Consider the following 21,554-nt stretch of genomic DNA (forward strand, 5'->3'; position numbering starts at 1 on the left):
AGTTCCGCCCGCTCCTGTAGAGTTAGGAAGGTAAATAAAACATGCAACGGCGAAGGTCGAGTGCCGCTCTACCATGGAAATCTTTATGGTCTCTCCCGGCCCTGAGAGGGAGGGAGAGAGTCGCGTTAGAAGCCCTTGCGGCAAAAGACCGTCAGGGGAGAGCGAACGCTCTCTAGACCGGAAGTGGTCTTCCATAGACACTGGTTTCCCAAACCGGCTGAGCGGGACTACTTCCGGTTGTTCCCTCCCCCGCTTCCGGGGAGCTGAAAAATCAGGTGTGAGCCGGCTCGGACTGTGACAGAGCTGGAGAGGGGAGGGGGCTCCAGGTAAATATCGCCTCCCCTCTTCAGTTTGGGATTATGCCTCCGCTCCTCCCCCTGTATTATTATATTATTATTATTTTTATTTATACCCGCCTTTTTCCTTGACAGGGACTCAAGGCGGCTTACAGATAAGAACCGCTAAAAGCATAGTGGGGGCGCGCGCTTTGGGGGCGAGGCGGGGTGTCATTAAAAAGGCAATTCAGCATGGATATAATATTCTCAAGGGAGAGAAATGGCTGCCTGAGCACCTTGTTCTCTGCCTCCTGAAGGAGAGAAGTGCCTTCCTTTAAAGCCTTCCACTTTTCGTCTCTGGTTTAGTTTCTGTGAGGTAGGTTGAGGAGGCGTGGAAGTTTGGAGGTGCAGGCTTCTTTTCCCTCACCCCATCCCATAATAGCCATTGCCATTTACTGATACTTCACTGCCACTGTATTGTACCCCTCTCTGATAAATGTAGGGACAGGGCTGGCCCACCCGTGAGGCAAGGTGAGGCGACTGCCTTGGGTGGCAGGACCCCCAGCCAATCCCAATGTTGGTCTTCCTTTCCCTACCCCCTTGTTCCTGATGTAGACTTTCCCTCCCCCTTTCAGCCTTTGCTTGAAAGGTGGCCCAAATATCCTTGTAATAGTCACAATTATTATTACATTTGATAGACTACCCTTTGGAATACCCTCCCATTAATTATTAGATGGGGCAATACCTCTGCTGCCATTATTATTATTATTATTATTATTATTATTATTATTATTATTACAGTGGTACCTCTGGTTACGTACTTAATTCGTTCCAGAGGTCCGTTCTTAACCTGAAACTGTTCTTAACCTGAAGCACCACTTTAGCTAATGAGGACTCTCGCTGCTGCCACACCGCCACTGAGTGATTTCTGTTCTCATCCTGAAGCCAAGTTCTTAACCCAAGGTACTATTTCTGGGTTAGCAGAGTGTGTAACCTGAAGCATATGTAACCTGAAGCGTATGTAACCCAAGGTACCACTGTATTCCTAATGTAATTATTGATGCCTATTGAACACCTTCCTCTTTTGACAAGTCTTTAAAGTTTGCAAGGCTGGTGTGGAAGTCACACCACGGCCAGAATTCATTTGCATAAATCAGTCTCTTTTGAGCAAGTTAACCTCTGTCGCAGCTAATTTCAGTTGTCATTTGTTACGGTTTGTGTTAAAACAAAATGGTGCCCAATGATTGAAATTACCTTTTCCCCCAGAAGCTTTCTGAAATGGCTTCCTTTGGGTGGAAGAGGAAGATTGGTGAGAAGGTCTCGAAGGTAACATCTCAGCAATTTGAAGCTCAGGCTGCTGATGAGCAGGATCTTGCTGACAGTGATGAAGCTGAATGGTTCCATGACACTAAAAGAAAAAAGGGGCTTCTCCTGGAAGACTGTGTGGCCAAAAGTAAACATCTAAAGGATGAAGGTGCAATTTTGGCTGAGAATGAAAGGTAAAGATGATGGTTTTTGAAAAATTAAAATCTTATGATAGATTTTTTCAGGTGTATAGGTTGTGTTGGCTGGACAACAAAACTTCCTCTCTGCTGTGTGCCACCTAAATCTGTTCTGAGGGTCCCCCCAATCCTCTGGAGCAGATTTGAGGAGGGTGTAGGGCCAGAGCGGGGAGAGGAGGGGGAAGTTCCATTGTCTGGTCAAAAAAAGAGTATGGATCTAAAAAATATTTTGGGGGGCATGATCTAGTAGTAGTAGTGTTGACTAGCCACTAGATGGTGGTAAAGACCTCTTTAATACAGTGTTATCTGAGGATTAGAAATAGGGTCAATTTTAAATCTATTTCTTGATTAACGAGATCTTTGAAAAGAATAGAAAGTCATCTAGATAGGTGCCTAGAAATAAACTGAGAGATTTATTTTAGCTGCTGTGGATACATTACTGACCTACGTTCTAACATCACTTAATGGAGTCCACACATGTAACCTGAGACTTCTACACAGAAAGCCTTCCTGCTTCTAGGAGACAGTGGGGTGGGAGATGGTGGGGATTCAACCAACCCACCTCCTGGAAGATCAGTCTCTTCCTCCACTTCTAACATATCCTGTGCCCCCACTTATGTCTCTGACTGCTCAGACCCTTCCCCTTCCCCCCATCTTGGTTCCTGCTTCGCGGGCGGCACCAAACTCCATAAATTGCTAGCCCCTCTCCTGGGTCAGCCTTCTGTCCCCTCTGCCTCCATCACACACCCATCAGAGGCCTGCCAGGACTTCTCTCTAACACCCATGGGCAGGGAGTTCCAGTGTGTACGTGTGGCCATGCTGAAAGATTGATTGCTTGCAAATGTGGAATTAATATTCAGCATATGTAAAAGTGCCAGATCCTTAAATTTATGTGGTCAAGTGGGCACAGACGGGGTGAGGCAGCCCTAAGCCATTGAGGGCTTTATATACCTATAGTAACACTTTAAATTTGTCCCAATAACATATTGGCAGTCAGTGTACATCTCTGAGCAAGACCATCTTGTCAGTGATCATGCTGCAGCACGGTGTGCTAACCATGGCTTTCAGACTAAGCTCAATGGAAGCCCCACATATAGTGTGTTGCAGTAATTGTTGGCCTATTGATAGACATAAACGCTGTTAACAGCTTTGCTTCCTGTGTACTTTATTGCTGCTCAGGTTATTAAAAAATTATCATGGAGGTCAGAGCTGTTTAACATTATGCAATCAGTTTGTATTTGATATAGGAACAGCGTAAAGAACTTCATTTTTCTTGAGATCTGAAGCCATTATGGTTGCTAATTCCAAGCACGTGTTTCCTTCCGTAGAATGTTATGATACCAATAAAACATTATCTCTTGGCTTAAAGGTACATTAGATGCCGGATCATTTGAGAGTAATGAAATTATGTTCTTTCCTGGATACCAATTACTTTTAAATGTGGGGAACATTGACAGAGTACAAAGTTGTTAGAGTTGCTTAATCAGTTGAGGAAGCTGACACTTCTTGCACAAGTGTAATATGAAAATGTGATATGAACCAAATAATCTCGGGAGAAACGTACTTGCTGTTTAATAGCACATAATAATGTTATGCAGTTAAGAATATGGCATGGAGTTGCATGTAGGCTTAAGTGTAGCTTAAGTTGCAATTTCAATAGGATACTGTGACTTGGATCCCAAGTGGTTAAAGCAATCTGGGCAAGCCACTCATTAGAAGAAATGTTACTCTGCTTCAGAAAGCAGAGCCCGTGTGTCAAGTTTTGCTCCTATCTACTCCGCTATATGTTGGAGAACTTTCTCTCCTGTCCCACCCCACTTCATTGGCTGCTCTTTGAAGGAAAACGTTGATGATATCTGGAGAAGAGAATGCCATACTACTTTCTACAGGAGATGGGAGTAGATTTAAGATGGAGTGCCATTTTGAGTGATTATTCAGACCTTGTGATCTGCAGAAGCAGGGAGAACAGGCCTGTTAGATTGTTGTATGCAAAGAATACCAAACTGGGCCAGCCCACAAGGATAAGATTGGAGCAGTACTGTAGTCATACATTTGCCTAGAAGGAAACCCATTGAACATATTGGGGCTTGCTTTTGAATACACATAATTCTGGAGATTCTACAGGCCATACAATAAATCTCATTTCACTGTAATTTGTAGAGCATACAAAGGTTTTCATCAGAATAATTTATAGATTTATCTTTCCTGATTTTAATAGCTTTCATTATCAGAATGAAACTTGAGTTCAAAATATCAGGCTTTGGACATTAAGAAAAGTTTTTATTTAGTGTGCTTACAGGAAAACATGGAGTACTTTTAAAAACAACTTGAACATCCTCCACACATCAGCATTTAGGTTTGCACAGATTGTTGCAATGGTAACATATATTTATATACATTTTTTTAAAATTTTGCTTAGTTACCAAAATATTTTATTTTATCCCCCCGTGTGTATGTAAATCTCTCACACACAAAGTGCCTTGTGTCTTGTAGAGATTTCTGTGCTTGGAGACTGAAGAGGTACAGCCCAGGAAAAACTTTACTATGTGATTTTTACCAATTGTGTAGACTCTTTCTTTCTTTCTTTCTTTCTTTCTTTCTTTCTTTCTTTCTTTCTTGTTCATTTACATTTTATTCCATATAAACACAGCATTAGCAATACCAACAAAGAGCAGTGATGTACAGATTTTTGCATATGTTCTAAGTCAGCTGTACAGTATCCATATTAATCATAATGCTTTTTGGACCCTTGTTTCTTTTGAATAGCAGTCCACCTTCTACCTCATGGCAAACATGGGGAGTTGCTGTTGTTGTTATGTATGTGATATGGCATAAGGATGGTAGTTTCAGGCGTTTGGCCTGTTACATGTCCAGAGAATGCTTGTAAGTGTTTGGGAATTGTTTCCTATACTAGATGATGAGAGATCCCGTCACCTAAGATGTTTCAGAGCAGCACTTGAATAATGAACAGTAATTGTTCATTAGGAGACTCAACCCCCGATTATTATGATGATAACAAGTCTTGGTTGTTTCCAGTTTCCGTGATTCCAAGGAAGAGTAAGAATGAGCTCATGCGGTGGGTCCCCAAAGAGCATTTGTCCAGGGTAATAAAGCACAAATGCAACAATTGCTTCTAAGGAGAAATGAAATGCACTTGCAGTGCTACTGGTTACCATGGCAGTAGAATATAGTCGGGGGGGGGGGGGAAATACCTTCTGGGAACTAAACTATTAAATGTATACAAAAGAGATGAAGGGTGGGACATTTATTTGTGGCTCATCTTTGCAAAGCAGCTTTCCCTGCCCCCAGCTATTAAAAGTTCTTGAAATCAAGAATGAGCCATCTCTCTTTTCAGGAGAAATTAAATGGCCAAATCCTCTGTACAGAAGTAGAAGTCATTGAATCACACACAGCTTTAAATTGCATGATGATACCCAAGAGAACCATCATTACTGACCAGGAAATGAGCTAAGTGAGTGGGGGGGGGGCATATGTATCTTTCAGAAAAGAGTGAGTGTCATTGTCCAGGGAAAGCCAGGTCCCCCCCCCCCATACTACCAATATAAGTTTCACAGCTTTTCTGCAGGGCCCTGGGGATAGAATTCAGGGTCTAGGGCAGAGGCTCTCAAATTACAGCCCACAGACCCCTGGTGGTCTGCCAGCTCCATTCAAGTGATCTATGGAAAGATTGTGGAGCAATCAGGTGTGTCTGTCCCCTTAGGTGGAAGGGGAGGGGCTGTACCTTAGTGGAAGAGCATCTGCTTTGCATGCAGAAGGTCTCAGGTTCAGTCCCTGGCACCTCAAGCTGAGTGGGGAGAAACACCTTTCTGAAATATTGGAGATCCTCTAATCCTCTAATCAGTGGGAATCATCCTGCGCCAGATGGACCCAGTAATCTGACTCTGGATAAGAAAGCATTCTATCTGTGTTGGGCCTTTCATTTGAATCTTCTTCCTTTTTCAGACAATAGAGTCATTGTTGTGACTGTGGCCAGAGTTACGCCATCAACATTGGGTTCAAAGATATGGATTATTTGGGATATAAATTAATCTTTTCAGGATTTTCTGATTTTTCTTTGTTTCTGTTTTGATCCAGTCCATTTCAGCAGTTACGATGATATCTCTGGACTTGTTCTTACAATGCAGAAGGGTGGTTTTCATGTGGGAAGTGCCTCCTCTCGTAATGTGTTTGATAGTGTTGTTTTCCGTACAGACTCCATTTGTGAGTTGCAGCTCTTGTCTCCTGATAGATGGGTTCATTGTCATTGTGATACAGTAATAAATAGGAGAAATTAGGTTTTGAACCCTCCCTTTGTCCATGGGTCTATATCCTTGATTGCCCTACTCCTCTCTTACATCTGCCAGTGACATGAAAACTTCTTTAAGACACCAAATATTATAGATTCCCAATGTGTTAATGCATGTGTAGACAGCAGCCTTTTAAAATATGGAGCAGTTTCCATTCAGATTAAAATACTGTTCAGGATAGACTAATGACATTCAGTGCAAGACAGTTGTTAGTTATTTAGAAAGCTTACATTCTGCTGTATAGCGCCATAAGGCTCGATATAGTCGAGCATCATTGATTTAGTTGTAACTTGCTTTCCAAACGAGTGCATTTAGTATGCCTGTTGCCGTATTGTAGCATCATTCCATCATTAGATTCCTTGTAACCTATTGCCCATTGTGTATTATAACAAACCTCCAAAAGTGGTGACATCATTTGTGATATAATCTAGCTATGCTGTATCACAATCTGTTTCTGAAATACATGTTTATATATTTCTAATTTTTGCACTACTTTTGTATATGCTTTATGGGGTTTTTTTCTTGTTCCTTAAACAAACAAACAAACATTGCCAGGCCATTTTTAATCAACTGCCGCCAACAGCTTAGAAATGGAAGGTGCAGGAAGGATATAAAATCAAAGCAATAAAACTGCCTTTCCTTAGTCCACACAATGTGGGTTGAAACCCCATTTCCACCCATAAACACATACTGAAAAGACTAGTTTCCATCCCTTTATTTCTTATTTTTTACCCTCCTCATAAGTGATCTTGAGTTCACACCTTTTAAGAGAGACCTTTTTCCTGCCCACAATTGAATATGACCAAAGTACCAAGACTTAAAGGTAAAGGAAACCCTGACTGTTAAGTCCAGTCGCTGATGACTGGGGTTGCGACGTTCATCTCGCTTTACTGGCCGAGGGAGCCGGCGTTCGTCCGCGGGCAGCTTCCGGGTCATGTGGCCAGCATGACAAAGCTGCTTCTGGTGAACCAGAGCAGTGCATGGAAACGCAGTTTACCTTCCCGTCAGAGCAGTACCTATTTATCTACTTACACTTTGATGTGCTTTCAAACTGCTGGGACCGAACAATGGGAGCTCACCCCGTTGCGGGGATTCGAACCGCCAACCTTCTGATCCGCAAGCCCTAGGCTCTGTGGTTTAGACCACAGCGCCACCCGCGTCCTAAGACTTAGTTGTCCATTATTTCAGTGAAGAGATGCCTCCAACAGCACTGTGTTTCTCAGAATCACAGTTCATCCCTGCTGTAATAAGTAATTGTGATTCAGATGGAAGAATGCTGCCAGCTAAATCAGCAGTACCACGTCCTGTCACTTTTGGAACCATTTTTTTTGCTGGTGTTTGGTTTTTGTGGTGTGGCCACAGGCCATTCCTTCACTGATGTATATAATCAATGGCCAATTAAAAAGATAAGCCCCGTCAGTAAAAAAATCTTTTCTCCAAGTCCTGCAGTGTCTCTGTGTTTTATAGAAGGAAATCTGGCTAGATCATTCTCAGAGGTCCTTTTAAAAAAAGAAATGAGTAACAAAAAGGCGAACCTCTCATTTGTGAGAGATAAAAGGAAGAAAACAGCTTCCTTTTCAGGGGGGTCTTTTATCCTGTTCTCTTTCAACCTTTGAAATGCTAACTATGAATGTCTTGGTCTGGTTTTGCCAGGAAACCTCATTCCCCCCCCCCCGCCCCCGCCCCGACGCCCACAGACATTGTCAGTTCGGACATCTGCAATTTGATATCTCCTGAGATCTCCTTGTTTATAAATGTTCTGCGAGTAGATTTGACTTGTATGGAAATAATATTGCTCTTCTTATCGACCTGGGAAGGTTGTACCAGGATATTCTTATCGGATAGCAGATACTATGACGAGTTTAAGAGTGATAAACTTCACACAATGTTCTTTGACCCGGCTTTTCATTAATTTATTGTGTGCCTGTACATGAGAGTATTGGACATGGAGATTATACTGCAGTTTCTTTGTCAGATAGAAATATAGCAGCACTAATCTGAAACAGAAAAACAATAGTTCCCCTTAACAAGCGGCACAGGGCAAGCTGCTTCCTTAGGATGCTGTTAACATAAGCCTTCAGTGCTGTCAGGATTGGCTTTGGATTTGCAGACTCGAAAGAGGAGGAGGGGCAAAAACCAGAAGGCGGGGCCTGAATAGTTGGAACCTTACTGGCTCCTCCCCCCAACTTTCCTATGGGTGTAGCAGAGAGCCCAGTGGAAACTGGTAAAGGTTTGAAGCAGCTATGGGGGGCAGGGAGGAACCGGAGGTGTCAATAATTGAACAGGAGCCCAAACAAGGGGGTGCAGTCTTGTCACCTAGAATCAGGTGCCACCTTTGCAGATGGGGCAGACTACGTGAAGGATCATGGATTTGTTATTCCAACATTCCCACAAGGCTAGCGAGTGGGTGGGGCATGGGAAACTTATTGGGACAGCTTCGTTGTCTCTGTCCAGTTCTGAACTTCTTGCCCTGCTCCTGAACTCCTGAAGCATGGCTCCTGAGCCTTGTGCCTGTTGCTGAGCCTATACAGTGATACCTCGGGTTAAGTACTTAAGTCGTTCCGGAGGTCTGTTCTTAACCTGAAACTGTTCTTAACTTGAAGCACCACTTTAGCTAATGGGGCCACTCCTGCTGCCACTGCACCCCAGAGCACGATTTCTGTTCTCATCCTGAAGCAAAGTTCTTAACCTGAAGCACTATTTCTGGGTTAGCACAGTCTGTAACCTGAAGCGTATGTAACCTGAAGCATATGTAACCCAAGGTACCACTGTCATAGCCTAATATTTTAGATATTTGGTCTACTTTATTTTAGTTTACTTTAGAAGTTCTTTGTAATAAAAAAGTGGCATAAAAACAAAACATTCAAAGTGGTTTGAAAGAAATCTTTAAAATTCCAGCAGTACCAAAGACTACCAGGCAACTATGATTTTAAAAGTCTACTTGGAGTGTGTTTCACCCCCCTCCCACCAAGTGAATATATCAGAGATCATTGTTATGTTTATCAAAGTTGTTGCTATAAACATAGTGTTATGTAGATGAATCATAATTATATAAGGTAATATATCAGCTACATCAATATAACTGACTAAAACATAATATGTAGTCCAGTGTGCGCTCATGGAATTCTTACTGCAATATTAGGTCCATGGAATTATGTGTAAATGGTTTGAAATGTTTGACGCCGCTGGAGTTAAGTAGATTGCCTGTATATTTATAAGCATGAGAACTTCAGGCATTCCAGATATAGTCTCCAGAGATGTCTGTTTATCTGCTACCTTACTTTAAAGAAAGAAGATTAATATTGTGTATCTTAAAATTTAGCAAAAATGCTGTCTGATCTGTGTTTTTTAGTCTGCTTGCTGTTGGCAGTGTTCCACCATGAATGCTGATGTGTGCACTGAAGGCTCCAAATTCCCTCAAACGTTTTCCAACAATAGGTCTGAGTATGTTTCAGAACTGCAGTCTGCCTTGGTTTTTCAAGATTTGGGTTATCTGGTGAGCTGAGAAGAAGTGGGAGTTGCTTTTGCTATGTTCTTTGTCATCCATCCATGACTATCAGTTGTGATGGCATCACACTGTTTCTTGTACCAGACCAGCATTTGAAATTCACTAGGTGCAAGGCTTGTGACCAAGTGAAGATACCCGGGCGCCAGGATGACACTTGACATCTCTACCATCCAGAGGTGCATGCCTGTATAATTCTATCTGTTATATTTTATCTGCACAGTCAGAATGAATTTCAGGAACCCAAAAATTTATTGAAAAATATAGCTTTCGAGCCGTCTAGTCCAAAAATGGCAACTAGACATTCTGTTTAGTTGACTACAACCCTGGTTAAAGGAGCCATTTGACGCCTATATATCTGAGTTTATAACACTATGTCAAACACAGTATGCCTCTAAATACCAGTAGCTGGGGATCATGAGTGGGAGAGTGTTGTTCTTGTGTCCTGCTTGTGGCCTTCCGACAAGCATATGGTTGGCTACTGTGAGAACAAACTGCTAGACTAGCCGGGCCTGTGACTGGATCCAGCAAAGCTATGTTTTCATGCATCCACAAATCTTAATGGACAAGTTGCTGGGGTTTTTTGTGCATGTGTGAAATTGGCCTTTAGAGAGAGTTTTTCAGGCTTCTAATTTTCCAGCTTGCTGATAGAGGTGGTAATTGGTTCTTATTCACAAGGAAATGTTATTTAATGTTTCCTTTTATGTAAGAGCAAAGCCAATTAATGCCCTTTTCATAACCTTCTCATACTACTTCCTTGCAAAGGAGTCTGAATTCATCAGTGCACATCACAGAGGTAACATTAAAAAACTCAGTTCAGATGGAAGGACCCGTGGTTCCTTGCTCCTGTTTCTGGATGAGATGAGGCTGGCGAGAGGAGCTTCATGCGTCCTTTGGCTTCTGATATTATCTTTGTGGCCTGGGAAGCAGCAGTACTCCAAAGATGACTTGAGTTGATTCCATAGATAGCGGGAGATAACTGGCACAGTTCCCCCCTTGCAGCCTTCTCTTTTCATGTGGGGCTAGAAACAGTGTTGGCCTGAGGTTCGCTTTGGTCGCACAATTTCTCCTTGTGTATGTGTGAGGTCCCTCAGCCTGTTTCCTTGATCTTAAGCAACAAAATGGAGACATAACCCACTTGCATTTCTCTGCTGCCATGTGGTGATTTCTGGATCTGGTAGTGAGCAGATGGTAATGTTGCAAAGGCATGGAGATGGTACAGTGGTACCTCTGGTTGCGAACAGGATCCATCCCGGAGGCCCATTCTCAACACGAAAAGAGCGCAACCCGCCGTGGCACATCTGCGCATGTGTGGGTTGCGATTTGCTGCTTCTGCGCACGCGTGTGACGTCATTTTGCGTTTCTGTGCATGTGCGAGCAGCAAAACCCAGAAGTAACCCTTTCCGGTACTTCCGGGTTGCCGCGGGACGTAACCTGCCGCGGGAACAAGCATAAGGGAAAATGCTATTGTATTATAGATTTAAAGCCCATTGTAGTATCATCAGCAAACAAACCAGCCCTCTCCCATCACCCTCTTCCTCTAAGCAACAATTTGGGGTATGATGTAGATCTCACAAACCCCTCTGCCAGTTCTACATAATGGCTGAGATGTGAAGAGTCAGTGTGTGCATATGCAGCAAAATAGTTGTATGTGCCATTAGGCATGTTTGTCCCATTATGGGTGAACCATGCTTGAAATTTAGAGTTAGAAAAGATAACTTAAACCTTTCCTTAATTTTCCATGTCAGTCTTTCTCATACACATCTCTCAATGGTGGCATGTGAATTTTTTATTTTTATTTTTCGCATTGTTTGATATGCTTTGGAATTGGAAAATATGTGGGGACAGGGCTGAGCCGCCCACCCCCCCAATCTTGCAGTGGCAGCAGGCCTCCTCCCAACACTCATGATATCACATGTGTGATGTCATGCACACGCGATGAGCCCCTCCAATGTTGGGCAGAACTCGGTGCCTCGCTGAGGCGCCAAGGGTTTTCAAAACCCTATTTTTATCATATGATTGGGAGGCAGCAGGGAAAGGAGGAGATGCTATGTCAAATTCCTTTCACAGCCCTGGGTTCCACATCATTTGTGTTGGCAAAATGTTTGAGGCCTCTGTAGTAGCCTCTAGATCCAAAAGTTTCAGATTCTGACCTGGAAGAGCAGCACTTCATTCATTGTGCTGAATTTGTCCTTGTTAAAAAGTGTATGCAAATATTTTTTTCCCCTATTCATGGAAAAATACATTGTCTTCTTGCTTGGCATGGATTATGGCCTGCATTTTTTCATTCATTTTGCTGACTATATAAGCCCCCAAAGAGTTTAACTTTTATTACAGCTCAAAAGTCATGGTTTTAATCAGCCATTGCCCTGACAATTTTGCAGCCTTGTGGTGTTTGTTTGTTCTCCAGATATTTTCAGTAGCACGTCCAACATTCAGTTCTCTACGTGTTCTGTCCTTAAAAAAAAAAAGAATATCTGTTTTTCCTGTGGTTTTTTCTTTCTTTAAAAGTAATAATTGCATGTTTTACATTTGAATGTGAGATATGATTGTGAGGCAGCTGTTAATAAAAAATGTAAAAGTTGTACAATTCTGTAAAAAAAAAACACCCCATTTTCAAAAGAGAAAACTTGCTTTATAATGCATTGTATACTTCTCATGAAACTGTATAATTATTCATTTTGTAAGGTTTTTCCTTCCATTTAAAGTAAACAGCACTTGTGGAATGTTAAGATGGGCTATAAATTAGTTTTTATTTATACAGTTGCTACAGCAAAAAATTTGTATAGGATGCCTTCATAATTTTAAAGGTAGTGCAGTACCACACTAGCACACTTTCGTTGCCAAGTTTCAGAAAGAACGACCTCATCAAAATCTTGTTTCACCATTCTGACTAAACATCAGGAAGAACTTTCTGGCAGTAAGAGCTGCTTGACAGTGGGACAGACTCCCTCGGAAGGTGGTCGACTCTCCTTGGACATTTTTAAGCAGAGCTTTGATGGTGATTTGTCACGGATGTTTTAGTTGAGATTCCTGCATTGTAGGGGGTTGGACTAGATGACTCTTGGAGTTCTCTCCCAACTCTACAGTTCTGTGATTCTATGATGACAGCTTGAAGCTAACAAAATGCAGTTAAATGTTCGCTCACTTTTTTTCTCTAGTGCGTATTTCCCTCAGACATAGTTATCCAGATTCTGCTACCCCTTCTGAGGATGGGGTTTCCAAGGTCCAAAAGAAAGTTTTATTCATCCATCAGGGCTTCTCTGTGCACTTTATCATATGTATATCTCCACAGGTTCAGATTTTCACACATGAACTAGTTGCTTCAGTTGAAAGGAAGACACGAGCATAGTTGCACGGGGGTTCTGTGCAAACACACGAGCAGGGGAACAGTCTGTTATTTTCTGCAACGGACATAGGAGAACTTGCTATTGCATTGACCCCAGGAATGGCTAAAACATGTAGAGTAGGCTCCAGATTTGGCTGAGAGGTCACATGCGGAGGCCTACTTTATTCCCACCAATTACGTGCATCTGTTCAAATGCATACTAAACCATGTTTGGCAAAATACACAATAAGAAATTGCAATTGCGCTGTCTTTTTTTTTTTTTTACTCCCTGTGTTTCATGGGGTGGTGGGATGGAACATTAATTTATATTTGTGAGATGTTTGGAATGAATATCTAGTCAAAGCAATGTTGGTCCCTTAATGAAAAGGTAAGAATACCGGCCTTTGAAACACCCATAAATCTAGTAAGAATGAACTATTGTTTTAACAACTTGCAGGTACCGGGAGGCTATTCAGAAGTGGGATGAAGCACTTCAGTTAACTCCAGAAGATGCTACCCTCTATGAGATGAAATCACAGGTAATGCATGACAGAGCCTCAGCGGAGTAAGAATTTGTGAATTTATTTTGTCTGACCATAGGCCATGATGCAAGTAAAGCACAGAGCAGATAGACTTTTAAAAGTAGTCCGAATAAGTCTGTATGCGTTTTTCTGGGTTAATTGCACATGCAGCACCCTCTCTACCCATAGTGTGTGTAGGGCAGGAGGCTGACAGGGACTGGTATGCTGCCAATGTTTCCCTTAGGAGTCAGCTGGATGCATGGCACATGGTAGTGGCAGGCATTTGGTTTCTGTGCTTAGAGGGGATGGTGGGGCGAGGGGACAGTGGTTCATCAGAATATGATGGCCCTGAGCTGCCTCTTCCTATCTTATTTGCATGGCTGTTTTATCTACAAATGACTCCTCTCACTACTCACAAACTTGGAATAGATCCCTGAGTACTCAGGCAGCTTCTTCAATTAATAGCTGGTACCAGCATTGAAAAATCGTAAGAGTCCAAGATCTTTAAATCTATGTATGAGCGCTTTCACAGCCACCTCAACGGAAGCCATGAGACCCTTTTTAACTCCCTGACCACATCTCTTGATGTCTGACCACATCTCGATTGCTCAGGCGATGCTGTATCAACTTTCTGAATCAAGCCAGTGCTCAGCTATAAACATTCTGGCTGCCTCTGTGTCTGCACTGCTTTGGCTCCTGCTCTGTTTTAGTAAACCTGCCAGATGGTGTCATCCTAACCTACTTGTTTGCCCTGCCTGCAGTTTTAATTTATGAAGCATTTGTAATGCAGCAAGTGCTTTTATTGTTCTTTCTTTCACCATAACCATGGGAGGCATGTAGCTATGTCCAAGGGCGCACATATCCAAGTGCAACTCCACACCCACTGAAGCGCATTTTCAGTGCCTGCATCCACACATTATCGTATTCACTGCCTTTTCACTTACCAATCTCATCTTGGGGGGAAATAGGTTCCTCGCTCCTGACTTAACAAGACTGTTGGCAACTGCATTAGCATCAATAGAATTTTGAATCAACAGGATAAATATGAATGAGTTGTTTCTCCCAAGCAATATGCCACAATAGCATTATTTGTCACTGACAACATTAAGGTGACTGCTTGGTGTGCAGAAGATCAGATATAGAATTGTTGTGTCCAAGGCTGCATCTGTCTCATGGGAGATATAATTGGAAGGCAAAGGTGAAGAATCAGCAAAAAAATTATTGTTGCAGACGGCAAAAGTTTTATTGTAGCTGCTGGTTTCCAATTTTGGCTTTAATGTAGAAGGACTCTGATTCTGAGCTCATTGTTCTGACCTAGATGATGAACAAACAAGTCCTGGGAAGAGCTTCCCACATTCCAGTTTTTACAACCGGCAGTATCCTGCAATTGTTCCCATTTGTTCCCATTTCCCAATGTTTTGTGGGAAGAATTAATACTTGGCAGAGACTTGGATCTACCACATGCTCTGCAAACATCCAAATGAAATAGAAGCTTCTGTTAAGTCTTTTCTACTTGACAGCTGGTACAATGTTCCTGCGCAAGTCCTCTTTGGACAAGATGAGCAAACAAAATGAGCCTGAGTGAAAGCGACAGTGAATCTGATAGGGTTCGCTTCTTTCCTCATTGCTGAATGAGACCAGAACTTTCCAGGAACAAATGGTTGAACCCAATTAGGACATTGGGGTCCCTCGTTGAATTTCCTGTTCCTCTCCTCCCCCTGTATACCTATATTTGCTCCAGAGGGTATGGGGAATGACTTAATTGGATAGAACTCAAGGTCTGGTAGTTACTGGGGAGATACAGTGTTTTTGCGTGAGATGGAAATTATATGTCCATGTTGATAACAATCCTAAATATTCAAAAATTTAAAAGCTGAGCATATTGTAGAACTTGAGTAATGGAGTAATTTGTCTAAAATTAGGACTATGAGTTGAACCAATCAATCCTGATGAAACAGAGGATGTTGTCTTGTAGACCCAGGAGCTTAATCCTAATGCTTGTGAGGACTAGCTAATTCTCGGACCACGGTATCATCCATAACATTATATATGATCTACAGTGGTACCTCCAGTTACGAACTTAATTCGTTCCGGAGGTCCATTCTTAAGCCGAAACCATTCGCTAATGGGGCCTCCCGCTGCTGCGCGACTGGTGCGCGACTTCGCTTGCATCCCGGGGCTAAGTTCTCAAGTAGAGGCATCTACTTCTGGGTTAGTGGAGCTCGTTATCCAAAGCATTTGTAAGGCGGACGGTACATAACACGAGGTTCCACTGCATTGTACAATACTCGTGATCATGCTTGACCTCAGCATGCAGATTTCTTTGGCCAGCATTCTTAAGCTCAGCGAGTTTGATTGAAGATTCCAGATTTGATTTTTGAGAGAAATCATTAAGATAGGCAGTAAGCAACCAGCTTCCTCAGGGGCAAAAGTAGCCCTTAGACAAGTATCCATTTGATTTTCAAGTTGCTAACTTAGAGGCAGGAGAGATATGCGTAAGGTTGTGGTGGTTGTGGCAACAGGACTTGCACTCAGTTTTAAGGGCTGGGGACTGAGGGGCTGACCCTCTGTCTCCTTTGTTTTTGTTAACTGCGATGTAGATTTCCATATGGTTGTCTTACATTCAAATTTCATTTTAACTGACCATATATTTAAGATGTACAGTATAATCATCTTTTTTTTTTAAAAAAATGAACTCCTGGGAACCACTTAATATCTGCTTTATTCCACTTTAGTCTTCACTAATCATTCATATGCTGTCAGCCATGTGTTCAGTGCAAGAAAAGCAAGGGTTAATCTGTTACTTATCTTGAATATACTGATAATTTTTGGTTCTTTCCTCCAGGCTTTATCCAATTTACTCTGGGTAGGTGGTTCATTCTGATAGTCCCTTGTTCAGGCTTAATACAGAGTTCTCTGTGAGTGGTGGTCATTGGAATCCCAACTGGTATTTGTATTGGTATGAGTTTGGGTTTACGTTGTTTACAAAGCTGGTTAATGAAGCGGATCGTCAAACTGACTACCGTGTTGCTTTTTAAGAAAGCATTTAGGACAAGAGCAAATTGCATAAGTATGACTCCATTTATGTGCTTTTAAAAATCAGTGCAGTTCAGAGTCAACCCTCTTCCCTGTGGCGCAGTGGGCCAGTGCATCTTACTGAACCAGAAGCTTGGTAGTTCAAGCCCACTCAGGGATGGCTGGGAGCAGGATTCCTGCATTTTAGGGGGTTGGGATAGTTGAGCCTTGGGGTACCTTCCAAATCTAAAATTCTAGGATTCTGTGACAGTTCTTTTGGAAGTAACTACCTAGCTCATAAGGGTGGTGCTGTGGGTTAAACCACAGAGCCTAGGACTTGCCAATCAGAAGGTTGGCGTTTCGAATCCCCACAACAGGGTGAGCTCCCATTGCTCGGTCCCTGCTCCTGCCAACCTAGCTGTTCAAAAGCACATCAAAGCACAAGTAGATAAACAGATACCGCTCCGGCGGGAAGGTAAACGGCGTTTCCGTGCGCTGCTCTGGTTTGCCAGAAGCGGCTTAGTCATGCTGGCCACATGACCTGGAAGCTGTATGCCGGCTCCCTCGGCCAATAAAGCAAGATGAGCGCCGCAACCCCATGACTGGACCTAATGGTAGGGGTCCCTTTACCTTTTACATAGCTCATAACTGACTCCAGAACCATCTACATTGCAAGCCCTTTGCATACTCGCCTTTTGAACTCTTTTTGCGTTTTTGCAATATAATTGGTTAGTTTACGGTTTGTTCTGTTGTGTGTCCCCTTACTAGGTGCTGATGTCTCTGCATGAAATGTTCCCTGCAGTTCATGCTGCAGAAATGGCTGTCCAAAGAGATCCCCATTCTTGGGAGGCATGGCAAACTTTGGGACGTGCCCAGCTTGGATTAGGAGAAATCACACTGGTAAGTATAAAAAAGGAGAAAGGCTCATCTTCCATTCCAAATTGTTTACAGACATACAGCTATATCTTGCTGCGACCTTCACAGTGCATGAAATCATCTTTAAACTTCCTTAGATCAGAATACCAGATATCCCAAAGAGAACAATTAAAAACTTTAAAAGCAAGCAAGTTTCAAACACACGGGCTTGAGAACTATAGATAGATGATTCCACTAATCAGCCTTGGGCGACAATGGAGAGGGCTTGTGATGTTTTTGATGAAATGTAGCAATTTTTCTCATTTTTATAAATAGCCAAAAGCTTTTGGGACTATGGCTGCCTTTATGGGAGAATTCCAAAAACAATCCCAGAGTTCTCTGCTGATCATCTATTTGAAAAGTAATAAGAAAATATCCCTTGTGTTTCAAAGAAGCACTTTGCTTCAGCGTAATTTATGCATTATTCGAAGAAATGGATGCTCTTTGTTCTGCCATTTGTCAGGCAAGCAGAACAAAGGAAATTTTATTTGTTTCAGCAGCTTGGAAATTATCCGAAATAAAAATGCTTTCTCAAAATACGTCAGACCTGTTCTTGGAATAGATAAGAGATCAGCTTCAGCATCTTGTGATTTTTATACTAATGCAGTTGATGAACCCTTTTGGATGTTTTTGTTTGAGGGAAAAGCTACTCAGGTTAGAAAGAAATAGATGTAAAGGCAGTCCTTTTATTTGCATTGGCTCTGCTGTAGAAGAGCTAAAGGAAGAAGTGTGAAAATGTATGCCAAAAGAAAAAGTCAGCGTAAACCAGGAAGTTGAATAGCATCTTCGCATCAGTTTGAGTGCAGTTCCCTAGCAGCAAATTTGGCACATGGTAACATGAGGGAGGCCTAGTCAAGTTATGCTTTCTAACTATTATCATTATTAATATATATTGGATGTTAAGTATCGTTTTCTGGTCCCACACTGGATCTCACTGAGAAGGAGGAGGCAAGGCAAGGCAAGGATGGTCAGAAGTTGCAGTACCATGGATAGCTCCAAGTGAGCCACTCGCTCAGGTTGAGACTAAACTGAGACCCTTTAAACCACTTTCTCTGCACTGCCTCATTTGAGCTCCACCCTTTAAAGGGCCAACCCTGAGGTCTGAAGACTGACCATCCTGCTTCTTTCCATAGCCTCCCTCCCAGTGTGTTCCCTGCCCTGCAGGGACTAGTGAAGTGTGATGAAGAGGCATGTGGTGGTGTGGGAAAGTTCCTATTTGGGTCTAAACCCTAGCCCTACAGCTCCTGTTGGTCCAGGAGTTTCCTCTGGGGGCTCCTGCCTGATAGTCTTAGGTGCAGTGCTCTCCTGATCTCCAGCAGCTGGTTCAGAGTCTTGAACTTGATCCATTTGCCTAGCTGGTGTCTCTGGATTCAGAAACCTTTAATTTCCCATGCCATCCAATATTTCACAGGTGAAAATAGGCACACAGGCATAACAGTCAAATTTGATGCCCTGGATTGATGTCCAAACTACACATGCACATTACATGTTGCAAAGATACTGCGGGGAAACATAATTGTCCTAAAATCTGTTGTCTGCGCACAAAAGGGACTGTCTTACTATTTATAAGCAAGCTGGATAGCTCAGTTGGTTGGAGTGTGGTGCTGATAATGCCAAGGTTGCGAGTTTGATCGCTGTATGGCACAAGTTGCATATTCCTGCACTGCAGGGGGTTGAACTAAGATGAACCAATTCTGTGGTTCTGTATTTGTAAATATAAATGAAAACTCTGAACGGGATGTGTGTGTGAGAGAGAGTAAAAATAATAATGATTCAGATCAAATGTGCATGTTGTCAAGTTTTGCTAATCTGACACTATGATAAAACCAATCATACTGATTGGGGGATGAGAAATGACTCCAACGAAGTAACATAGAGAACAGAAAAATTGCTTAGCCGTATTACCATTGTATCGCAGGGAGCCATTTACCGATAGATCTATAGCCACTGTACAGGTTATTCGGGGTCCTGCAGAAGAAATGGTTTACTAAGGTGGGATATAAACATAATAAACGAATAATAATAAACAGTACATTAAATAATCAGAGTTGCAGATGCAAGTATACATATTGTTGTAAGGGATGCGTACAAAGCCACTTAGTAATCAGTTTCCTAGCTCTGTTTACACTGTGCAAAAGACACTCCCTATTGAATACATTCTATGAGGTATCTCTCATGCAGAGAGGTGTGGCCCTTTTTGTGAAGCCCATCCTCTTACCCAGCCATGCAGGTCACACACATTTGGAACTGTTGGGGAAATGGTGAGTTGATAGCATTTCAGGCAGAAAGTGGGGGGAGATAGATCTGCAAGGAGATCATCTTTCTCCCTATGAAATAGGTGACTAGTGTGACTTCCGGTGGATCAGTAGTGCCCAGTGGAGTCCTGGGTGCTCAAACACAGATGTTGCATCAGGCCATGTTATGTAGCTTTTCCCTTCCTAAATTATTCCTGAAACTGAAAGCGGGTGTTGTGTGTGTGAGAGAGAATTGGCCATTTATTTTTAAGGAATCTAAATTCCATTAAATTATGGCAGGAATGAATTCTGGAACAGATAGCAATTTTACCATTCACATAGCCAACTGTACTTTGTCTCCCCACCAAATTTATCTCTCCATTTTCAACCTTTGGCAAGGATTGCTTTTGCTGATAAATTTGCAATAAAGCATCTGGCTCTTCTAATTCATTCTTGTAGATACCCTATCAATATAATTTCAGGATTTCTCTCAAAATGATGCCCAGTTTTGATTTTGCAATCAGCCCTTCTCTGTGATGTGTCTTAGCTTTCAGGCATTGTCCTGAAACAAAGTTTCTTCATTCTGAAAATTCAGATTTTTACAGGATGTTTTTGGCTGGGGCTAGAGTTAATTGACTCGTGGGAGTCAGGTTGCTTAATGCTATGCTAATCCTGTTACATTTTAGCATCCTTGGCAGACTTACATCTGACTATGGAAATGTCCATTTATCCAATAGCAGGCATTAGTCTAGAATGTGCTCTTAGAACAAAGGTGCTTAGTAATACAATTTATAGCCTCATAAAAGCAAATGGTACTTTACTGACCAAGTTATACAGTGACAAACCTATGCCCTGAGGAACTTTAAAAAAGAAAGAAATCAAAGCGTTCTTGAGTTGTTTTGTAATACTTCGGATATTTTCATATTTACTCACAGTTCCGCAGCCTCTTGATGCTAACAGCTGTTGACTGGTGCTACACTGAAATAATTAAGCTACACTGTTTCAAACATTTGGCGTGTCAAGCATGTTCAGAAACTTGAGTGCTGGCAAGTAGCCTTCAAATGCAAATCCCTGCCGCCCACTTTTCTTCCTTTCTCCCTTGGAAACCAAAGGCAGTTGATCAAGACGAAAAACAAACATGCCATAGTTATTATCTGGGATTCAGCATTTCTTTCACAGAAGTCACAAGGTTCACAGCTCTTTTCTGCTGGGACCAATCCATCTCCATATGGAATGCATATGTTGCAATGACAACTGGGGCAGGAATCTGTTTTCCTGCCTTTGGAGTGGCAGAAGGAAAGCTCTGTTATAAGCAGTTCCAATAGCTTTAACAGAGGCCTGTACAATGAAATACCTTCTGTCAATGTGTGGAAGCTTCTGAGTCACCAAACAGGATAAATCTGCTGAATGCCAATGTACTGTATTGAGGGGAAGTGCATGGAACAGGTCTCAGTGTTTCGATTTCTGGGAATGGAGTTGAGAGACGACCTAACCTGGGGAGAGAACAGCAAAGACCTGGTGAAGAGAGCACAGCAGAGGTTATATTTTCTGAGAATCCTCCGGAAAAACAATCTCTCAAAGGACCTGTTGATGGCATTCTACCATTGCACTGTGGAGAGCGTACTAACTTATGGTCTGTGCGTGTGGTTTGGGAGCTGCACGGCCAGGGGAAAAACAATGCTATCCAGGGTTGTAAAGACTGCAGAGAGAATTATTGGGTGCACTCTTCCCACCTTAGATCAAATCTATGCTGCCAGGTGCCATAAGGAAGCGGCAGAGATAGCACATGATAGTACGCACCCCGGAAATGATCTCTTTCAGCTTTTGCCTTCTGGAAGAAGGTATAGGGTTATAAAGGCCAGGACTAGCCGCCTGAAAAACAGTTTCTACGCTAATGCAATTCTGGTTCTAAACGCAGCATAAGGGGTCTATGTAGTATAGTGTATTTTAAA

The 21,554-nt window shown here is 42.4% G+C and overlaps 1 protein-coding gene across 1 annotated transcript in view; it reads left to right on the forward strand.

Moving 5' to 3' along the window:
- Positions 1–21,554, forward strand: part of TTC33 (tetratricopeptide repeat domain 33) — a 24,633-nt gene continuing 3,079 nt past the window's right edge. Inside the window, exons 1-4 of the mRNA XM_083703707.1 lie at positions 1–326; positions 1,545–1,774; positions 13,375–13,456; positions 17,222–17,353. Of these exons, the coding sequence (XP_083559833.1) occupies positions 1,554–1,774; positions 13,375–13,456; positions 17,222–17,353 (435 nt within the window). The 5' untranslated portion in view covers positions 1–326; positions 1,545–1,553. The remainder of the gene's footprint in view (positions 327–1,544; positions 1,775–13,374; positions 13,457–17,221; positions 17,354–21,554) is intronic.

Source organism: Podarcis gaigeae (assembly GCF_964106915.1).
Source record: "Podarcis gaigeae genome assembly, chromosome: 11".
Lineage (NCBI taxonomy): Eukaryota > Metazoa > Chordata > Lepidosauria > Squamata > Lacertidae > Podarcis > Podarcis gaigeae.